The sequence below is a fragment of the Gymnoscopelus braueri genome (genome assembly GCF_963280865.1).
Source record: "Gymnoscopelus braueri genome assembly, chromosome: 19".
NCBI lineage: Eukaryota > Metazoa > Chordata > Actinopteri > Myctophiformes > Myctophidae > Gymnoscopelus > Gymnoscopelus braueri.
The window spans coordinates 41,888,900-41,904,726 of NC_137621.1; the positions used below are offsets into that span (position 1 = coordinate 41,888,900).

The 15,827-nt window shown below is 44.8% G+C and overlaps 1 protein-coding gene across 1 annotated transcript; it reads right to left on the reverse strand.

The window, feature by feature from the left end:
• Positions 1 to 1,292: 1,292 nt before the first annotated feature.
• Positions 1,293 to 4,349, reverse strand: LOC308074807 (putative RNA-directed DNA polymerase from transposon X-element; the record flags this gene model as incomplete). The annotated part of the gene is made up of 2 exons (XM_080414306.1): positions 1,293 to 1,685; positions 1,776 to 4,349. 2 exons carry the CDS (start codon positions 4,347 to 4,349, stop codon positions 1,293 to 1,295), a joined length of 2,967 nt encoding a protein of 988 aa, XP_080270432.1.
• Positions 4,350 to 15,827: the final 11,478 nt, after the last annotated feature.

The following is a 15,827-nucleotide window of genomic DNA, read 5'->3' on the forward strand; positions in this document are numbered from 1 at the left end:
TACTTGAGTACTGTACTTAAGTACATATTCTGAGGATCTGTACTTTACTTGAGTATTAGATTTATTTGATACTTATTACTCTTACTCGAGTACATTTCCAAGACAAATATTTTACTTTTACGCGAGTACATTTCTAGGAAGACTGAAACGTACTGAGTACTTTTAGGTTGGCTGGTTGTTGTTTTCCCCCCTAAAATGCAATTGGCCACACGTTGTATTCGTCAAAGAAGGAACCCTATCCAATATTCCCTGTAGCGTGCGAGCGTGTGTGTGTGTTGAGGGGTTCTGTCCGGTGCCATCACCATCGTCTTGACATTCCATCTCAAACTATGTTCCACTTTGGGAAGACAAGAGAATCTTTTCTCTCTTGTGGTGGGGCAGCCGACAATTTGAGGATAAATTGGGAGAGACGAGCGGATCGACCCGAGATGCAGAAAAACAGGAAGCATGGTGGGGTTCAGAATGAATGGGAGGGCTGTGTGTGAGGAGAATAAGGAAGACAAAGGATGACATTCCTGACAGGGCATTTATGATGAGAGCATGGATTGAAGCAGATAGTAGCTGTGTTTGTTCGATCGTTGTGTCTGTTATAGACCGAAGGCATCCAGACCACATGAACCCTATCGTCCACATTCTGTTGGAAAGCATTCTTCAGTGGTGAAATGAGTAGATCCACCAGCTCTAGCTATAGCTTGTATACCGTAGATCGTCTACTAGCCACCGCTACTGCTTAGATCCGTGGTTCTCAAGCTGTGGGTCGGGTCCCGGGTGCCCAGATGACAGTGAAGTGACAATTTAAGGACTTTTAAGACCTTTTTAATACCCAAAGAAAGAAAAGAAAAGAAATGAAAAAAGACCATTCTGCGAACATTTTTAACTCAAATCTTTGCTTCTGGGGGGTCCCTGGAACAAAAGATTTTGAGATGGGGTCGGCGGCCAAATACATATCATTTTGGGGGTCCTTGACATGAAAAAGTTTGAGCACCACTGATATAGAAACATACGTTTTTTTTCAGAATACTGTTGGGATTTAGAAGACATTTGTAGAATCGGCTTCAGTTCTTAATGGGTTAAGTGGTTAAGCTTGCGAGAGTTGGAAAATGAAACCTGAAAATACACTGATCCAGCATACAGTACATGTATATACAGTAATTGCTTGCGTTTTCATTTTCACTGTCAACAGAGCCCTGCAGAATACTAAAAGAACAAAGAGCAGTCCAAAGGTGCTGTTGTTATTCATTATCAGAGAATGAGGGTGTGCGTGTGCGTGTGCGTGCTTCTTTCGTGTAACGTCAGAGGTCCAACTCGGTGTCGTGTAGCCATGCCCGCATCTCTGGTCCTAGGTCGAAGAGGCTGGCTTCCGAGGGTGGTCTATATAAGGGGCAGATGGTGATTATATGGTCAGCGGTCTGCTCAGGGTCACCGCACTCGCATGCCGCACTGTCCGCCAAGCCCCACGTCTTCATTGATGTTTTAAAGCGACCGACCCCAGTTCGTAGACGGTTCAGTGTGGTCCATTGCTGGCGTGGTAGGTCGTCTCCTCCAATAGCGCCATCTCCTGGGTCCCAGATGTAACGGTGGATTCGGGAGGGCCCGGCTGACTCCCACTCCTGCTTCCAAGCTGCTGCCAACCATGCATCTCTGGAGATGTCCTCAGAGGTGGAGTTGAGCATCTCTTGTGCTGCCTTGTTGTAGGGGTGGCGGGACTTGAGTCTGCTTGGAGGTGCTGGTGTTATTGTGGTGTTGTGCAGGATGTGCCAGTCATACTTTTGTGCCTTCCTGGCCAGGGCGAGGGTGGCAGCCTCCCGTCGGAGGCCGGCCGGTGCTATTCCCGCGAGGACTGGCAAGAAGGACACAGGGGTAGGCTTTAAGCATCCAGTTATTATCCGGAGGGAGGTATTGATAGCCACGTCGACTTTTCTTGCATGAGGGCTTCTGCTCCAGACTGGGGCGCAGTATTCCGCTGCAGAGAAGACCAGAGCTTGGGTGGATATTCGCAGTGTCTTAGCGGAGGCTCCCCAGGTTGTTCCAGCGAGGCGGCGGATCAGCGCGACCCTGGATGTCACCTTGGCCTTGACTTCTTCCAGATGTTGTTTGAAGGATAATGTCCGATCCAGGCGCACTCCAAGATACTTTGGGGCTTGCTGGACCTCCAGACATTTGTTGTCGACGCGCACCTCAAGTTCCCTCCTGGCTTCTCTGGTGCTAAGGTGGTATGCTGCTGCGACTGTCTTTCCGACGCTGAGCTGTAGACGCCACCTTCGAAGGTATGCTACCAGTGTGCCCATGTCTTCGTTAAGACCCTCTTCCATCGCCTTCCACGTTGGTCGGCTCAGCATGATGACAAGATCGTCTGCGTAGCCATACTTTCTGGATGCTGTTTCAGGTAGGTCGTGGATGTAAACATTGAACAGCATCGGCGAGAGAACAGACCCCTGCGGTACCCCGTTCCTCAGTCTTCTGAGCCTACTGCACTGGCCACTGCTGGTCTGGAGGATGAAGCTGCGGTTGGAAAGTGTCTCCATGATGAATTTCACCATGTGACGGTCCGGTATTGTCCTCAGCAGCTTCAGGTGGAGTCCCCGGTGCCACACGGTATCATATGCAGCAGTCAGATCCAGGTACACTACCCCAGCTTTTGTATTGTCCTGGAAGCTGTCCTCGATGTCCTGACAGAGTAGTGTTACCTGGTCTGCTGTTGATCTTCCACGACGGAAACCTGCTTGTTCCCGTGGGAGCTGTGAGTCCACCACTGGCTCGATGCGGCTATGGATCATCCTCTCCAAGATCTTAAATGGGACACATAGCAACGAGATTGGTCTGTATGACTTGGGGTCTTCTGCAGGTTTATTTGGCTTCGGCAGAGCTATGACAGAGGCACGGCGCCAAGTCTTTGGGAGCTTTAATCTCCGGTAGCATGACGTATAGAAAGCACAAAGCCAGCCAGATGTTGTTGTGCTCTGGTGGATGACAAACTCCGGGTGGATGTTGTCGCGGCCAGGGGATTTGCCTGGCTTGAGCTTGCTCATGGCCTCACTGAGTTCCTCTGCTGCGAATTCTCCCGAGAGGTTGGAGTCGACGCTGGCCGCTCCCGAGATGCAAGACACCTCACGCGATGTCAGTCGAGCAAAGTCTTTGTCAGCATCCGGGAAGCGGCCGCTCTTCAGGAGCTGGGATGCGATGGCGTTTGCTGTGACTGGGCAGCTGTGGGGTGTTGTATTTCTGCCTGTGAGCTGGTTGATGGTCTGCCACGCCTTGCGACTAGAATGGGTGAAGTCGATTGATTCAACGACTTCTGTCCATCTGGCCCTGCGGGTGATATCCAGCTTCTGGAGCAGCGCTGCTGCAGTCACGTCCACCTCTTCTCTGGAGCTAGCCCTCTGGTGGTCACACAGAAGGCGGCTGCATTCCTCGTCCCAACCTGGGATGTAATTCCTGTTGTAGCCACGTGGGATGGTCTTCTTTGCCGCACCCAGGAGGACCTGGCAGTAGGCTGCATAGGCCGCATCCAGGTCGGCTGTGTCTGGGTCTGGCAGGCCAGCTGACCTTCTTTCAGTCTCCTCAGCATACGACTCCCAGTTGGCCTTTCGGAAGTTCCATCGCTTGATGGGTTTCCCTGGTACCGGTTCCACCAGTGATGGGACTTTAATGATGGACGGTCGGTGATGTGAGCGGGGAAACCTGTCCAGGACGCGTCTCTCCGGTTTCGGGTCGTTGCTGTAGCAGATGGCGAAGGCCAGGTCCGGGTTGGTGGAGGTGTTCCAGCGTGCAGAGAAGAAGGTTGGAGGCTCCTTGGGGTCGTACAGCAGCAGAGCATCAGTGTTGGAGGCCCATTCACTCAGCGCCACTCCATTAGGTGTTGTGTGATTGTAACCCCAGTCTGTGTGCTGACAGTTGAAGTCACCTGCATAGATGGCGGGTGCAGTTATTGATGGGAGTGACGTTGCGGACAGCTCTGATGGTGGGGGCTTGTATACGTTGACGACTGATGTTTCCTGGATTTTTGTAACCAGCCACTCGATGTTAGAGCCTGGTGGGGATTGGCTACTGGCTGACCAGCTTATTTCAGTCCGGACGAACGTTGCCACACCGTGTTGCTTGCTGTAGATGGACCCAGCGAGATGGAACCCAGGGATCTTGAGGATGTTGTCGGATGTGCAGTGTGTCTCCTGCAGGAGCAGAACCGCTGCCCCGTTGGAATCAGCCAGGTGACGCAGGACTTCGAGTTTGGCGGTTGTTAGGCCCTCGACATTGAGTTGAAGCACTGACAGACCTCGGTTTTCGACGGTCGGGATGACTGCCCGTCCGCCGGTCCTAAGCCTGCCAGCTCGACGTTTGGTTGGCGACATTAGTTTCACAAGCTGGTCTTTCACCATTTCTTGTTACTTGCAGAGGAGGCCACGTGGAGGCTGTCGTCTTCTCCTCCACCGTGTGCGTGCGCGTCTGCGTCTGTGTGTGCGTGTGCGTGTGCGTGTGCGTGTGCGTGTGCGTGTGTGTGTGTGTGTGTGTGACACTGAATTCTGAGAACGTTTCATTAGTAAAACATTCCCTCTAAACCTGCAGTAGATCTCCTCAATATGCCATGGAATGCGGTACACGTAAATAGAAGAAGGAGATGTGGTGCATTGTTGATTATGAAGAATGGCCATAGTAAGATTAAAATCAAATTAACAAAGACAGCGCACACATACAAAAACATGATTTATTAATACACCAACATTTAATACACCCCGTCTCTGTCGGGTGGAAACCTCATATGTCCAAAACAGTTAATTTTCATGATTCAAATTCAACAGTAGCAGATAGACGAGCTCAAAACGCTGCGTTTCGAGCCGCGTTTCGAGCTTGCGAATCTGCTACTTTTGATACTTTTGTGTGACGCTGTTGTATGATCGAATAGGGTATTCATTTATGAAAAAACACAACAAGTTAAAACATGGGATAAGAGGTTTCTGCCCGACAGCAACAATATTTTTTCTGCCTTAACCCATTAACACTCTCACCGCCGGGCCCGTAGCCTACGGGCCGATAAATCCAACTGTACAGCGCCGATCCCGTAGCCCATGGGCTGTGGTGCTTTTTCCTTTTTTTCAAAAAAAAAAACTTTTTTCAATTTTCTAGTACGGCACATTTCATCGTAACACCACCGGAAATAGAATTATTCAGGATCACGTTTTGCAGATCCGGTAGGCCTCCATTCTAAAGCGCACACTGCAACGCCATTTTCTTCGATTGTAGTTTTTCTCCTCGCTGATCACTGTTTAACATAAACCGTTCTAACTACAACATGGCGGCTCCGTTTGACACGTGGTTTGGACTGGTACACGCAGGGAGATGTCCGCGATGTTTACAAACAGTGCACGGCTCAATCCTAAGGATTTTAACGAGGTCTATGGCGACGTGAAAAAAACAAAAAACAACAATAAAACGTTGGCACTGGTGAGTACATTATGAGATTAACCTCTGGCGGTCAATGTGTTAACACCTGGAACGCATCTGTGTCACTTTTTGATTTGAGCTAAAAAGCATTATTCATTGGCTATTTAAAAATAGCAGATATACAAGCTCATAGCGCGGCACTGAGTGCCGCGCTATGAGCTTGTATATCTGCTATTTTTGAAAAATCGTGAAAATATGTGCAAATCTTTTAATATATATAGTTTTAAAGCGAACATTTTAACTCAAATCTTTGCTTCTGGGGGGTCCCTGGAACAAAATATTTTGAGATGGGGGTCGGCGGCCAAATACATATCATTTTGGGGGTCCTGGACCGTTGGGTTAAGTTATGAAACCCCGAAGCAGGCATATTGACCGCCATTTTGCTCTTGTGACAGGATGTGGGTTCCCACCACCCCAGAATGAGTTCAAGATTCAATCATGTATTACTATTTTAATGACACATTGATTGGGATTACAAATGGCCGCTGTGTGCATATAGTAAACTGTCAAACAATGTTGATGTTTATAAAAAAAATAACCTTTTGGAATGGAAAAAAAAGTGTGAAACCTTCATCCTGCAAATGAAGAATGAACAATCTTCGAGTAACATGGAACAGAAGGCCAAACTACTAAACCTACTGTATAAGGATTGCAGATTAATATGACAGTATAAGTATCCTGTCTGGGTAATTTTCCTCAAAAGGCTTGCAGACACAATCGCACAGTAATGAATATGTGAGTGAAATTGCTGTACTATGTCATCTCATTGTCATGAATTACTTCTGTTTACATGCATGATGACACAAAAGGCGTCTCAAATCAACTTAATTAATCAACATTATGCCTAACAATAGCCATTTAGTGAACTGAATCATTTCATATCTAGGCCTAGTTCAGCTACAGCAATTTAGTTGATGTTTGTAACCTGAATTGACATTGGTATACTGCAGCCTGGGGTCAACTCCTTTAGCGGTTTTCTGATCCGGTCTAGAGCGGATATAAATCCACGGCGGTAAACCATGGCGGAAACCAAGAGCGCCATGCACCCAGTGTTGCCAGATTCTGTGAGAGAAACAAGCAACCAGGTCTAGGAAAACCAGCCCAAAAGAAGCGACTATGGGCCACATGAGCACTTTAACATATACATCAGCTATTTGAAAATAGCAGATCTACAAGCTCACAACGCGTCACGATGCGACATGTTGTGAGCTTGTAGATCGGCTATTTTCAAATAAAATCTTGCGGGGAAATTATAATAAGCAGATCTGGCAACCCTGCATGCACCTCCAAAATGATTCTAGCGAGACTAAACTAATTGATTCACATTATGTGGGAGGGGGGGAAAGCAATGCCCACAACCGGCAACTCCCCCCCCCCCCCCTTTCCCCCCCCTTTCCCCCCCCCCTAAACCGGATCACATGGCTTAGTTTTAGGGCTTTTCCTCCGGAGGAAAGCCTGGTGATACGAGGTTAGGTATACTAAATCATCACAACTTCGTGTGCCATTCCTTCCTTAACCGTTATCCTCCAAATAAAGTTTTAAAAAAAGTTGGAATTATAATCAGGTAATAACATCCTCTCTCCCTTTTGTATCCCAGGAACTCATCATCAACCATCTGTTTCCCTTTAGATGTGTTCTTAATTTGGTTTGCTTCCGTTAAAAAAAAGCCTATTTTGCTAAAGTGGCAAGCAAACAAAGCCATTCAAATTCAACTCTTCAATATCACCAGGTTTTGAAATGAAATATTCCGCAAGCAATGTTAGAGTATGTCCTAGTTTGTTTATTTTCAAAAATTATCCTTTAAAAAAAAGAAAATATGGGGTGCTTGGGTGGTGCAAGGGCAAAGGTCATGCCCGTCACTGCATAAGACTAGGACAGGACAAATAAATGGGGAGAAACCCCCCCCCCAAAAAAAAACAAAAACAATAACCATAAAACAAACTTTTAAAACACGTGGAAAACCAACAGATAAAACAAAACAAAATACTCTCTAACTCTCACAAGCTGTTCATTTGAATTCAGAACTGACGATCCATTTTTGTTTGAGGAGACTCGTACAAACAAAATGTGTACCGATGGACCGGTAAGGACCCATTAGGGTCCATTTTTACACTCTGAGAGTTTTCTGAGATAATGAACAACAATAACGGCTGTGCTTTGCTAATGATGGACCTAACTCTACAGCCAGCCAGCCTGACACATACTGTACAATATCAATAAATACAACGCGCATTAACCACTTTAGCCCTATTTTATACCTAGGCTATTTGAAAATAGCCGATCTACAAGCTCACAACGCGTCGCATCGCGACGCGCTGTGAGCTTGTAGATCAGCTATTTTCAAACATTTTAGTACTTTTACTTTTGGTACTTTAAGTATATTTTAATGCCACCACTTTTGTACTTTTACTCAAGTAACGTTTTGAACACAGGCCTCTTACTTGTAACAGAATATTTCTACATTACAGTATTGATACTTTTACTCAAGTAAAAAATTTACTTTTCCCACCACTGGCGGAGGGGTGTTGAGAAGGGAGGTTGATACCAGCTCCCTTGGGTTAGAGGCACAGGACTGCATTTAATGCAATAGAAAGTGGACTGAAGCATGATTTATACTTAGTCGCGCACCAGCGTCACAAGCGATGCATCGACACTAGTCTTAATGTGACGCATTGTGAACTCGTAGATGGGCTATTTATCAACCTTAAGAATACACCCCTTAGCTGTGGTTAATGAGAAGGAGAGCGCGGGGAGGAGGGATTGAAAGTGGGAGTTTTTCTCCACTTCCTTTCAGCTGCTCTGAGACGTGTTAGTTCAGCTTGCAGGGTTTCAGATAACCACAGAGCTGGTTGAAATTGAACCGAATGAATGTATTTGAATGTGTGCTTTTACAAAGTGGTACTTTAATTGGGTGTGTTCGACATACGTGGGTGGGTTGTGACTCCTTTCAACAGAGGCGAATAAAACATTTTGTCAATCAATGTTTAGAAAGATTGGGTGTGGAGAAAATGCTTTCAAAATTAGTTTAATGTTTAAAGGGGTACTGTGCGAGTCCCAAAATAATGTTTTTTTGCAACCTCTACTGGTCACTACCATCGTTGCAGGTCTTTAGCGGATTCCTGCATTACCCAGAATTCCATTTGTTTTCACGGGAAGGCGGAAGCATTTCAAAAAGCGTTCTTTTTGTTGTTTTATACTATCTGCGGATCGTTTCTCTTAGCCAGTGGAGTTTTAGTTACCGTGAGCTGTGTTTTCTTTTGCTGTTGTTTTTCCATCTTCAAATCCTATAATGCCATAAAAACAGCGTGAAATTCCTTTTTGTTACTAGCGTGGTAGTTCCGGGACAAACAGGAAACCGGTCCGTTTCCGTTTTCCGGCCAGGTGACGTCATTTTCGTGGGAAAGACGCACGCCCTGTCCACTTTCAATAGAAAATATGTATATAAAAGGCTTTCGGGGGTGAAATTCATGGAATGGTTGTTGTGAAACATTTGCCACTCACAAAAGATATACAATTTTACTTTAGTTTTTTGGAAAAAGTTAAGCACTGCAATGTATGAATGTTATATTTTTACAAACCTGTATAATCAGGCAAAACCAGCCCAACATGTGTCCAAGTGAAAGCTATTTGTTGTTGACATGTTCATGTATGAACTTTTATATAGCCAACTGGAATGGAATATGAAAAATGTCTATCGCATAACTTGAGATAATGTGTAGCCATTTGTATGAGTTTGGACAAAACCCGTAGTCGTAGTGGCAAAAAGTGTGCGTGGACATGGCCTGTATGGGAATCCAGGAAAAAAATAATTCAACTGTTCAAAAGTGAGGCCAAATGTAAAGCAGGCTGGTATAGGGCCACCATGACGCCGATGCAAACAATTTGGTGTTGAGTGTTTTCCTTGGCGTACCGTTATTATGCATGCAGCGTTTGATGCTGTTCGGTTCAGCATTTTACGAGATTAGCTGCACATACTGTAGACAGACAGACAGAGTTGAAAACATAATGTCTGCCTCACTGCCTTCTGGCCTGGTGGTGATAATGAACCGTACTGGTTTTGGTGACCCCACGGCCTTTCCTCTAAGCAACACCCTTCAGCCAAACTTTCTAGTTGGTTATAAGGAACAGCACAGCCTCTACGGGCTACTAGCAGTTCTTTTAGACTTATTTTTAGAGTATTTATTCTTATCCCCAGATGTAAGATTTTGTTTTCTTTTGTTTTAATAACTACTACCCCTGTCATTGGCCCAACGAGCAGCAGGCTCACGAGGAATGTTCCTGGTTCTCCTAATTAGCCAATGAAGAATTTGCATACACGTCTAAACTACAGTAGTTTCTAATGCACCTACGGATAACTTTTAGTTTCTGCTGTCTGGGTGATCATTTCCCAACACAGTGACAAGAGACACATGCAGAATTGTTATAATGAGCCACTGAAAGCGGCTTTATGTTCCATGGGACTGAGTGTGAGCTCGCCCAGATGTTTTCATTTCTTCCATCAGCACGGACCAATGAAGTCTCCTTTATCAATGTATGTTTACTTGCACAACTACAGTATGGTGCCTTAACACATTACCTGCCAAGATGTTAAACATAATTTTTTTTATCCCCATGCCAGCGTAATTACCTTAAATCGACGATCTTTGAAACGCTGTGGAAGCCACGTTGTGTACAAAAAATGAAAAATAAGAAGTCCCTGTGGGTAGGCGGAGGGATCCGTGTATCCACTGGGACAATAGCATTAAAACAGCGAGCAGCCATTTTGGGACTATGGCCCGTTGAAAACGGGTGGTTTTCAACGCAAAAAAAAAGAAACTGAGTTAGGAGTGTTTTTCAAAAAATCCCATCGCCCCTTGTGGAATAAAAAAAAAAAAAACGCATATATGCGATCTTGGCAATCAAGTGCAAACGTCCCACTTCTGAAATGTAAATGGAAGGTTTGTATATGTTTCCACATTTACTCCCTTGTGTGTATTTTTTATTGCAATAGTTCTTGGATTTCCTTGATGATGACACATGATGCAAAACATGTATCCATATCATTTTAGGCTTGCGTCATATTGCCCACTTCTGACCCTATTGCCGGGAAGTGTAGGAATTTGCACAACAATCCCTGAACCCCCAGGGATCGACCACTAAAGCCATATTTCACATTCTGACGTATGACAGTACATTGAAGCTACATGTACATTGAAGCTCGATCTCAACACGTTGAATTGCAACATATTTTCAGCATGTAGATCGGCTATCTTCGCTCTGTCATGAGCATTCTCACAACACTATTCTCGCTGCATTGTGAGATTGTAGATCTGCTTTTTTTTCTCGCTTTTTTTTCTTCTTTCATTTTCCCTCTTTTGTGCAAATATCTGCCAATAAAGACATATTTAGAAGAACAGGGATGGCAGGCTGAAAGTGGTTTAAAATGTGCATGTGTGGGATTGTGCTGTCTTCTCTCACTTGTTCCTACATTATGGTTAGTGCAATTGGCAAGCAATCTGACTGCATCAGCAGCTGATGAATGGAGCAAATTATCACACACATCAGAACGCGTTCTCCTGTGTTCTATTAGGCACAATAATTATAACAAATGAAGCCTGGGCACAGTCAGCTTCTCTATGCTTTCACATATGGAGTGCAATTAATTCCTAGTGAAAGACCCAATTTGAAGACAAATGACTTGGCTTTACTCTCCTGTACACAAAATGCTAATCTTCGCCAAGGAATTATTGTGATACCAGGAGCTGCTGACTGAAGGATATTTATCTCCGGAGCACAATGGTAAACATCATTTGATTGTGCTCTTGACTTTATGCTATAGTCTCCCAGGATGTATCTGACAACACATATTATCACGATGGGGTGTAGCCTAGTGTGAACGCAATATCCATATAGCAGCAACCCCTTGTTTTCTCAATGTCATTGATTATCATGCATGTCGAGGCTTATGGGAACATTATGACATCTATCCGTTCTGTCTACAGTGAACGATCTCTCTGGTGTAATTAATATTGATCAAAAAAAAATCCATCTGAAAGCGCTTCATAGTGGGTTTCACACTCAATTTCACAGGAAGAGCTTTTGCATTTGTATTTATTTATTTGTTTTTCTTTTTTTGACTTAAAAGTAGCACAGCGAGAACTTGGCAGTACATCACAGTACAGAATCCATAGGTCTTTTCAAAGCCAAATGTTCCTGTCTTACAGTAAAGCTTATTGCTGCTTATTGTTATGTAAGGGATGTTTTTTTTTTTGTGGCTAAAAAAAATGATATTTGAATGAGTGGGTCAGTTAACTTGTTGTACACGGCCTCCTGCAGAATAAGTATCACCAGTAGGAGGAGATGTACGACACCCTACAAGCGATTCATCAATCATCCTCTCTCCAGGTCCAATAGGGAGGGCCGTGAGCAGTGTTGCCAGATTCTGTGAGAGAAACAAGCAACCAGGTCTAGGAAAACCAGCCGAAAAGAAGCGACTATGGGTCACATGAGCACTTTAACATATACATCAGCTATTTGAAAATAGCAGATCTACAAGCTCACAACGTGTCGCGATGCGACGCGTTGTGAGCTTGTAGATCGGCCGTTTTCAAATAAAATCTTGCAGGGAAATTATAATAAGCAGATCTGGCAACCCTGGCTGTGAGATTGAATACTATCTGAAAACGCGGACAAAAGAATAAACGCACCGTACAACAGTAAATATTCTGTTGTATTCCTTTCTGACAGAGCTTTGTTGAACCACCCAATACATAGGTAGCACAGAAGCGTTACAGCTGGGTCCGTTTAATATGTGATACGTTGTGAGCTTGTAGATCTGCTATTTTGGATAAATATTTTCACCTATTGTGACATGCTCAGAATAGGGATGTCAGGGTTCTTGTGGTCAACCGATCAGTTGAATATTCAAAAAGGTATGTAATAAGGTTTGAATGTTGCTTGTACTAATGACTGCTAATGACGTCTCTAAAAGATGAGACGAGTGTAACCTCTATTAACCCATTAAGACCTGTGTGTGTGTGTGGGTGTGTGGGTGTGTGTGTGTGTGTGTGTGTGTGTGTGTGTGTGTGTGTGTGTGTGTGTGTGTGTGTGTGTGTGTGAATTGAATGATTTTTTTAATTCTTTTGACATTTTTGTCATTTTTCAAACACTTTCAAGATTTAAAAAAAAATATCAAAAATAGCAAAAAAGCTAGTTTTGAGAACCACTGTTCTAAACCAGTGGTTCTAAATCCTAAAAGTTTTCTGAAAAACATATGATGCTATATATATAGCTAAAATCTAAAATGACACATATGCTTTCCCTGGTTTTAATGGGTTAATAGCTAAGCCTAGTCAAATGTGTAGTCATTTTGCGGTTCTCTGGCAACACTGACACTCAAATCACACTTCCTGTAGTGTCATCAACAACCACTCAGTTCAGTTGTTATGACACATAATTCACTTCGTTACTTATGAAGGGAAGGTGTTATGCAACAGAGTGAACAGACACACCTAGTGTTTTAATTAGATAATAATAAGACAGCTGCTGTATATCTACTTGGCGATAGTCTGTGTTCCTCATGCTGTACAGCAGCGCTACTCAACCCGCGGCCCGCGGGCCGCATGCGGCCCGATCGCAGCGTCTTGGCAGCCCCCTCATGGTCAAAAAAAAAAAAAAAAAAAAAATAAGTTATTTTTTTTTTTTTTTAAGCACAGGATAAAAATATACATTTCCGTTCAAATATATGGGTTGCTAAAACATTTTTCAAAAAAACAGACAGACATACATACAGGTGCGTCAATTGTTACAGGTATAATCAGGGGTGCACATAACTGGTGCGCAGGTGCGCATGCGCACCCAAAATAAATAATGAGCACCACATCAGACGACGCGAGGCGCTTTTGCGTACCAACAGCTGGGACCGGAATTTCCAAGCTTTTATTTTTTTAGCAAAACTAAAAAATAAAAGCCTGGAGATTTACTTCCTGAAGCCACACTCACACAATCACGCTAAAGCACGTGTCGGCCCCATGTACAGCCATAGGCGCAGGGGGACGCATGCTGTGATTGTGTGAGCCTCGCATCCTGACACACAGACAGGCTGCGACTCGCAGCCCGCAGCGGCTGTTAGAGGCACTCGTCACCGATGATGAACGTACCGTAATGGTGCAAAATATGCCGTGAACGTCCCAAATTTGGCGGATAAAAGCAGCGCAGCACAGGGCACCAACCTTGGGGGGTCCACCAAACAGCGTGAGTGAAAAAAAAAAACGGCGAAATTCGGTGGGCAAAACTGTCCCGGTGGGCACCGTGCTGAAACCCCCCCCCCCCCCCCCCCCGTTGACAAAACGGAACGGGACCATTTTCTTGTGTGTTACAAAATCGAAAAATCCAAAATAGGACCGTCATTTTTATGGCGGCCCCTTGGACTTTTGGCATTTTGCTGAGTGGCCCCTGAGCCATCTTAAGTTGAGTAGCCCTGCTGTACAGTGTTTTTCATGCTGTGCGCATCATGCTTTTTAATTCTTTAGCAAGGAAATCAACTTCCTCTTCATACCATCTACTGCACCATCCGAAGACATTAATACCGATCTAAAACAATCGGTCAAGTTCTTTTATTTGGAAAGCATATTTGCTCTTATTTGCGCTGTCATACCCTGCAGGGGTAAAATGCAGTCTGCCTCCTCCTTTAAGCCTTGCTATGCCGGGGCTCTAGAGATGGCTATGTCTATTTGTTTGTGGGTCCATCAGGCCAGATGTCCACAACTTTGGCCCCAACCAAAACAACTTAGTATTAAAAAAAAAAAACATGGCCTTTCCTGTGGTGCCACCCTTAGGCCAAACTTCCAATTCTAATGGGCAGATTGCCATGACACTGGCTGAGCACATTCATGCACCCTGCAAAGATGAGCCCTAACTTGAGTGACCCAATCCTCCTACCTATCCTATAGCGTTGGTTCTCAAAGTGGGGTCCGGGGACCCCCAGGGGTCCTTGGGGGGGTTCCAGGGGGTCCCCAGCAAAATGTGTTAACATAGCATCACAATAAACTTTGGCTTTTCAAAAATACCAGATCTACAAGCTCATAGGGCGGCACCGAGTGCCGCGCTACGAGCTTGTAGATCTGCTATTTTTGAAAAATCGTGAAAATGTGTGCAAATCTTTGAATATTTATTCTTTTAAAGCAAACATTTGTAACTCAAATCTTTGCTTCTGGGGGTCCCTGGAACAAAATATTTTGACATGGGGGTCCGCGGCCAAATACATATCATGTTGGGGGTCCTTGACAAGAAAAAGTTTGAGAACCACTGTCCTATAGCACCACCATTAGGCAGATTTCAGAATGAACCCTTTTTGTTTTGGTGACCCCATGGATTTTCCTCTAGCACCACCCTCCAGCCAACAGGTGTATGTAAAGATCAGCATGGATACTAGGGGCTGCTAGCAGGGCTTTTAGACTCGTACGACCCTGCAGTTTCAAAGCGAAGCACTGCAATTTTCGGTCAACCATGACAAAAATGTGCACCATTTGCACGTGTGTAGCTCTTCCATTGCTATTTTCGGCACACTTTAGTTGCTGGAAGTGCACCTAGATAGACATCTCCAAAATCACACACTTTTGAATACTTTAATACTTCTACTCCACCACATCTCAAAGGCAAATATTGTACTCTTTACTCCACTACAATTATTTGTAGTGGAGTAAAGTTACTTTGTAGATTTAGTTTACTAGATTTTCAGGGCGCTATGCGGCCTTCAAATCCAGTCCTATTTAGTGCTTATCGGTCAATGAGTTATGGCCATTTAAAATGTGTTTAATCTAGTGGGGTTTATTTTCTTCATGGCAGACCCCTGAACAGTGTTTGTGCCAAGTTTGGTGCGGCAGTGTGCCTGTGGACCTCGAGGGCCCCTGACGTGGCCCCTGGTGTGACTATTGTCACGGCAGACCCCTGAACAGTGTTGGTGCACAATTTGGTGTGGATTGGAGCAGCGGTGTGCCTCTGGCCCCTGGGGGACCCTGACGTAGCCCCTGGTGTGGCTATTCTAATGGCAGTCCCTTGAACAATGTTTGTGCCAAGTTTGGTGCAGATCAGGAGCAGCCTGTGGCCCCTAGTGTGACCATAGTCATGGCACAGTGGTCTACACATGGTGAGAGAGAGAGAGAGAGAGAGAGAGAGAGACCTGAAGTAACTGTAGCTGCTGTCCATGGTCCTGAAGTACCTGTACTTCAGGAAGTACCTGTACCAATACACATGGTGACACCTAGAGCTAGAACCCGTTTTTAGGTGGATGGCCATTTGGCCTTGACCAGCAGAGAGTAAATGGGAAAAGCAGGATGTGGAGAAAGATCAGCAGAACTATCAACAATGTTCATTAAAGCTTGAAGTTATGTATATCTGCCTAATTCACA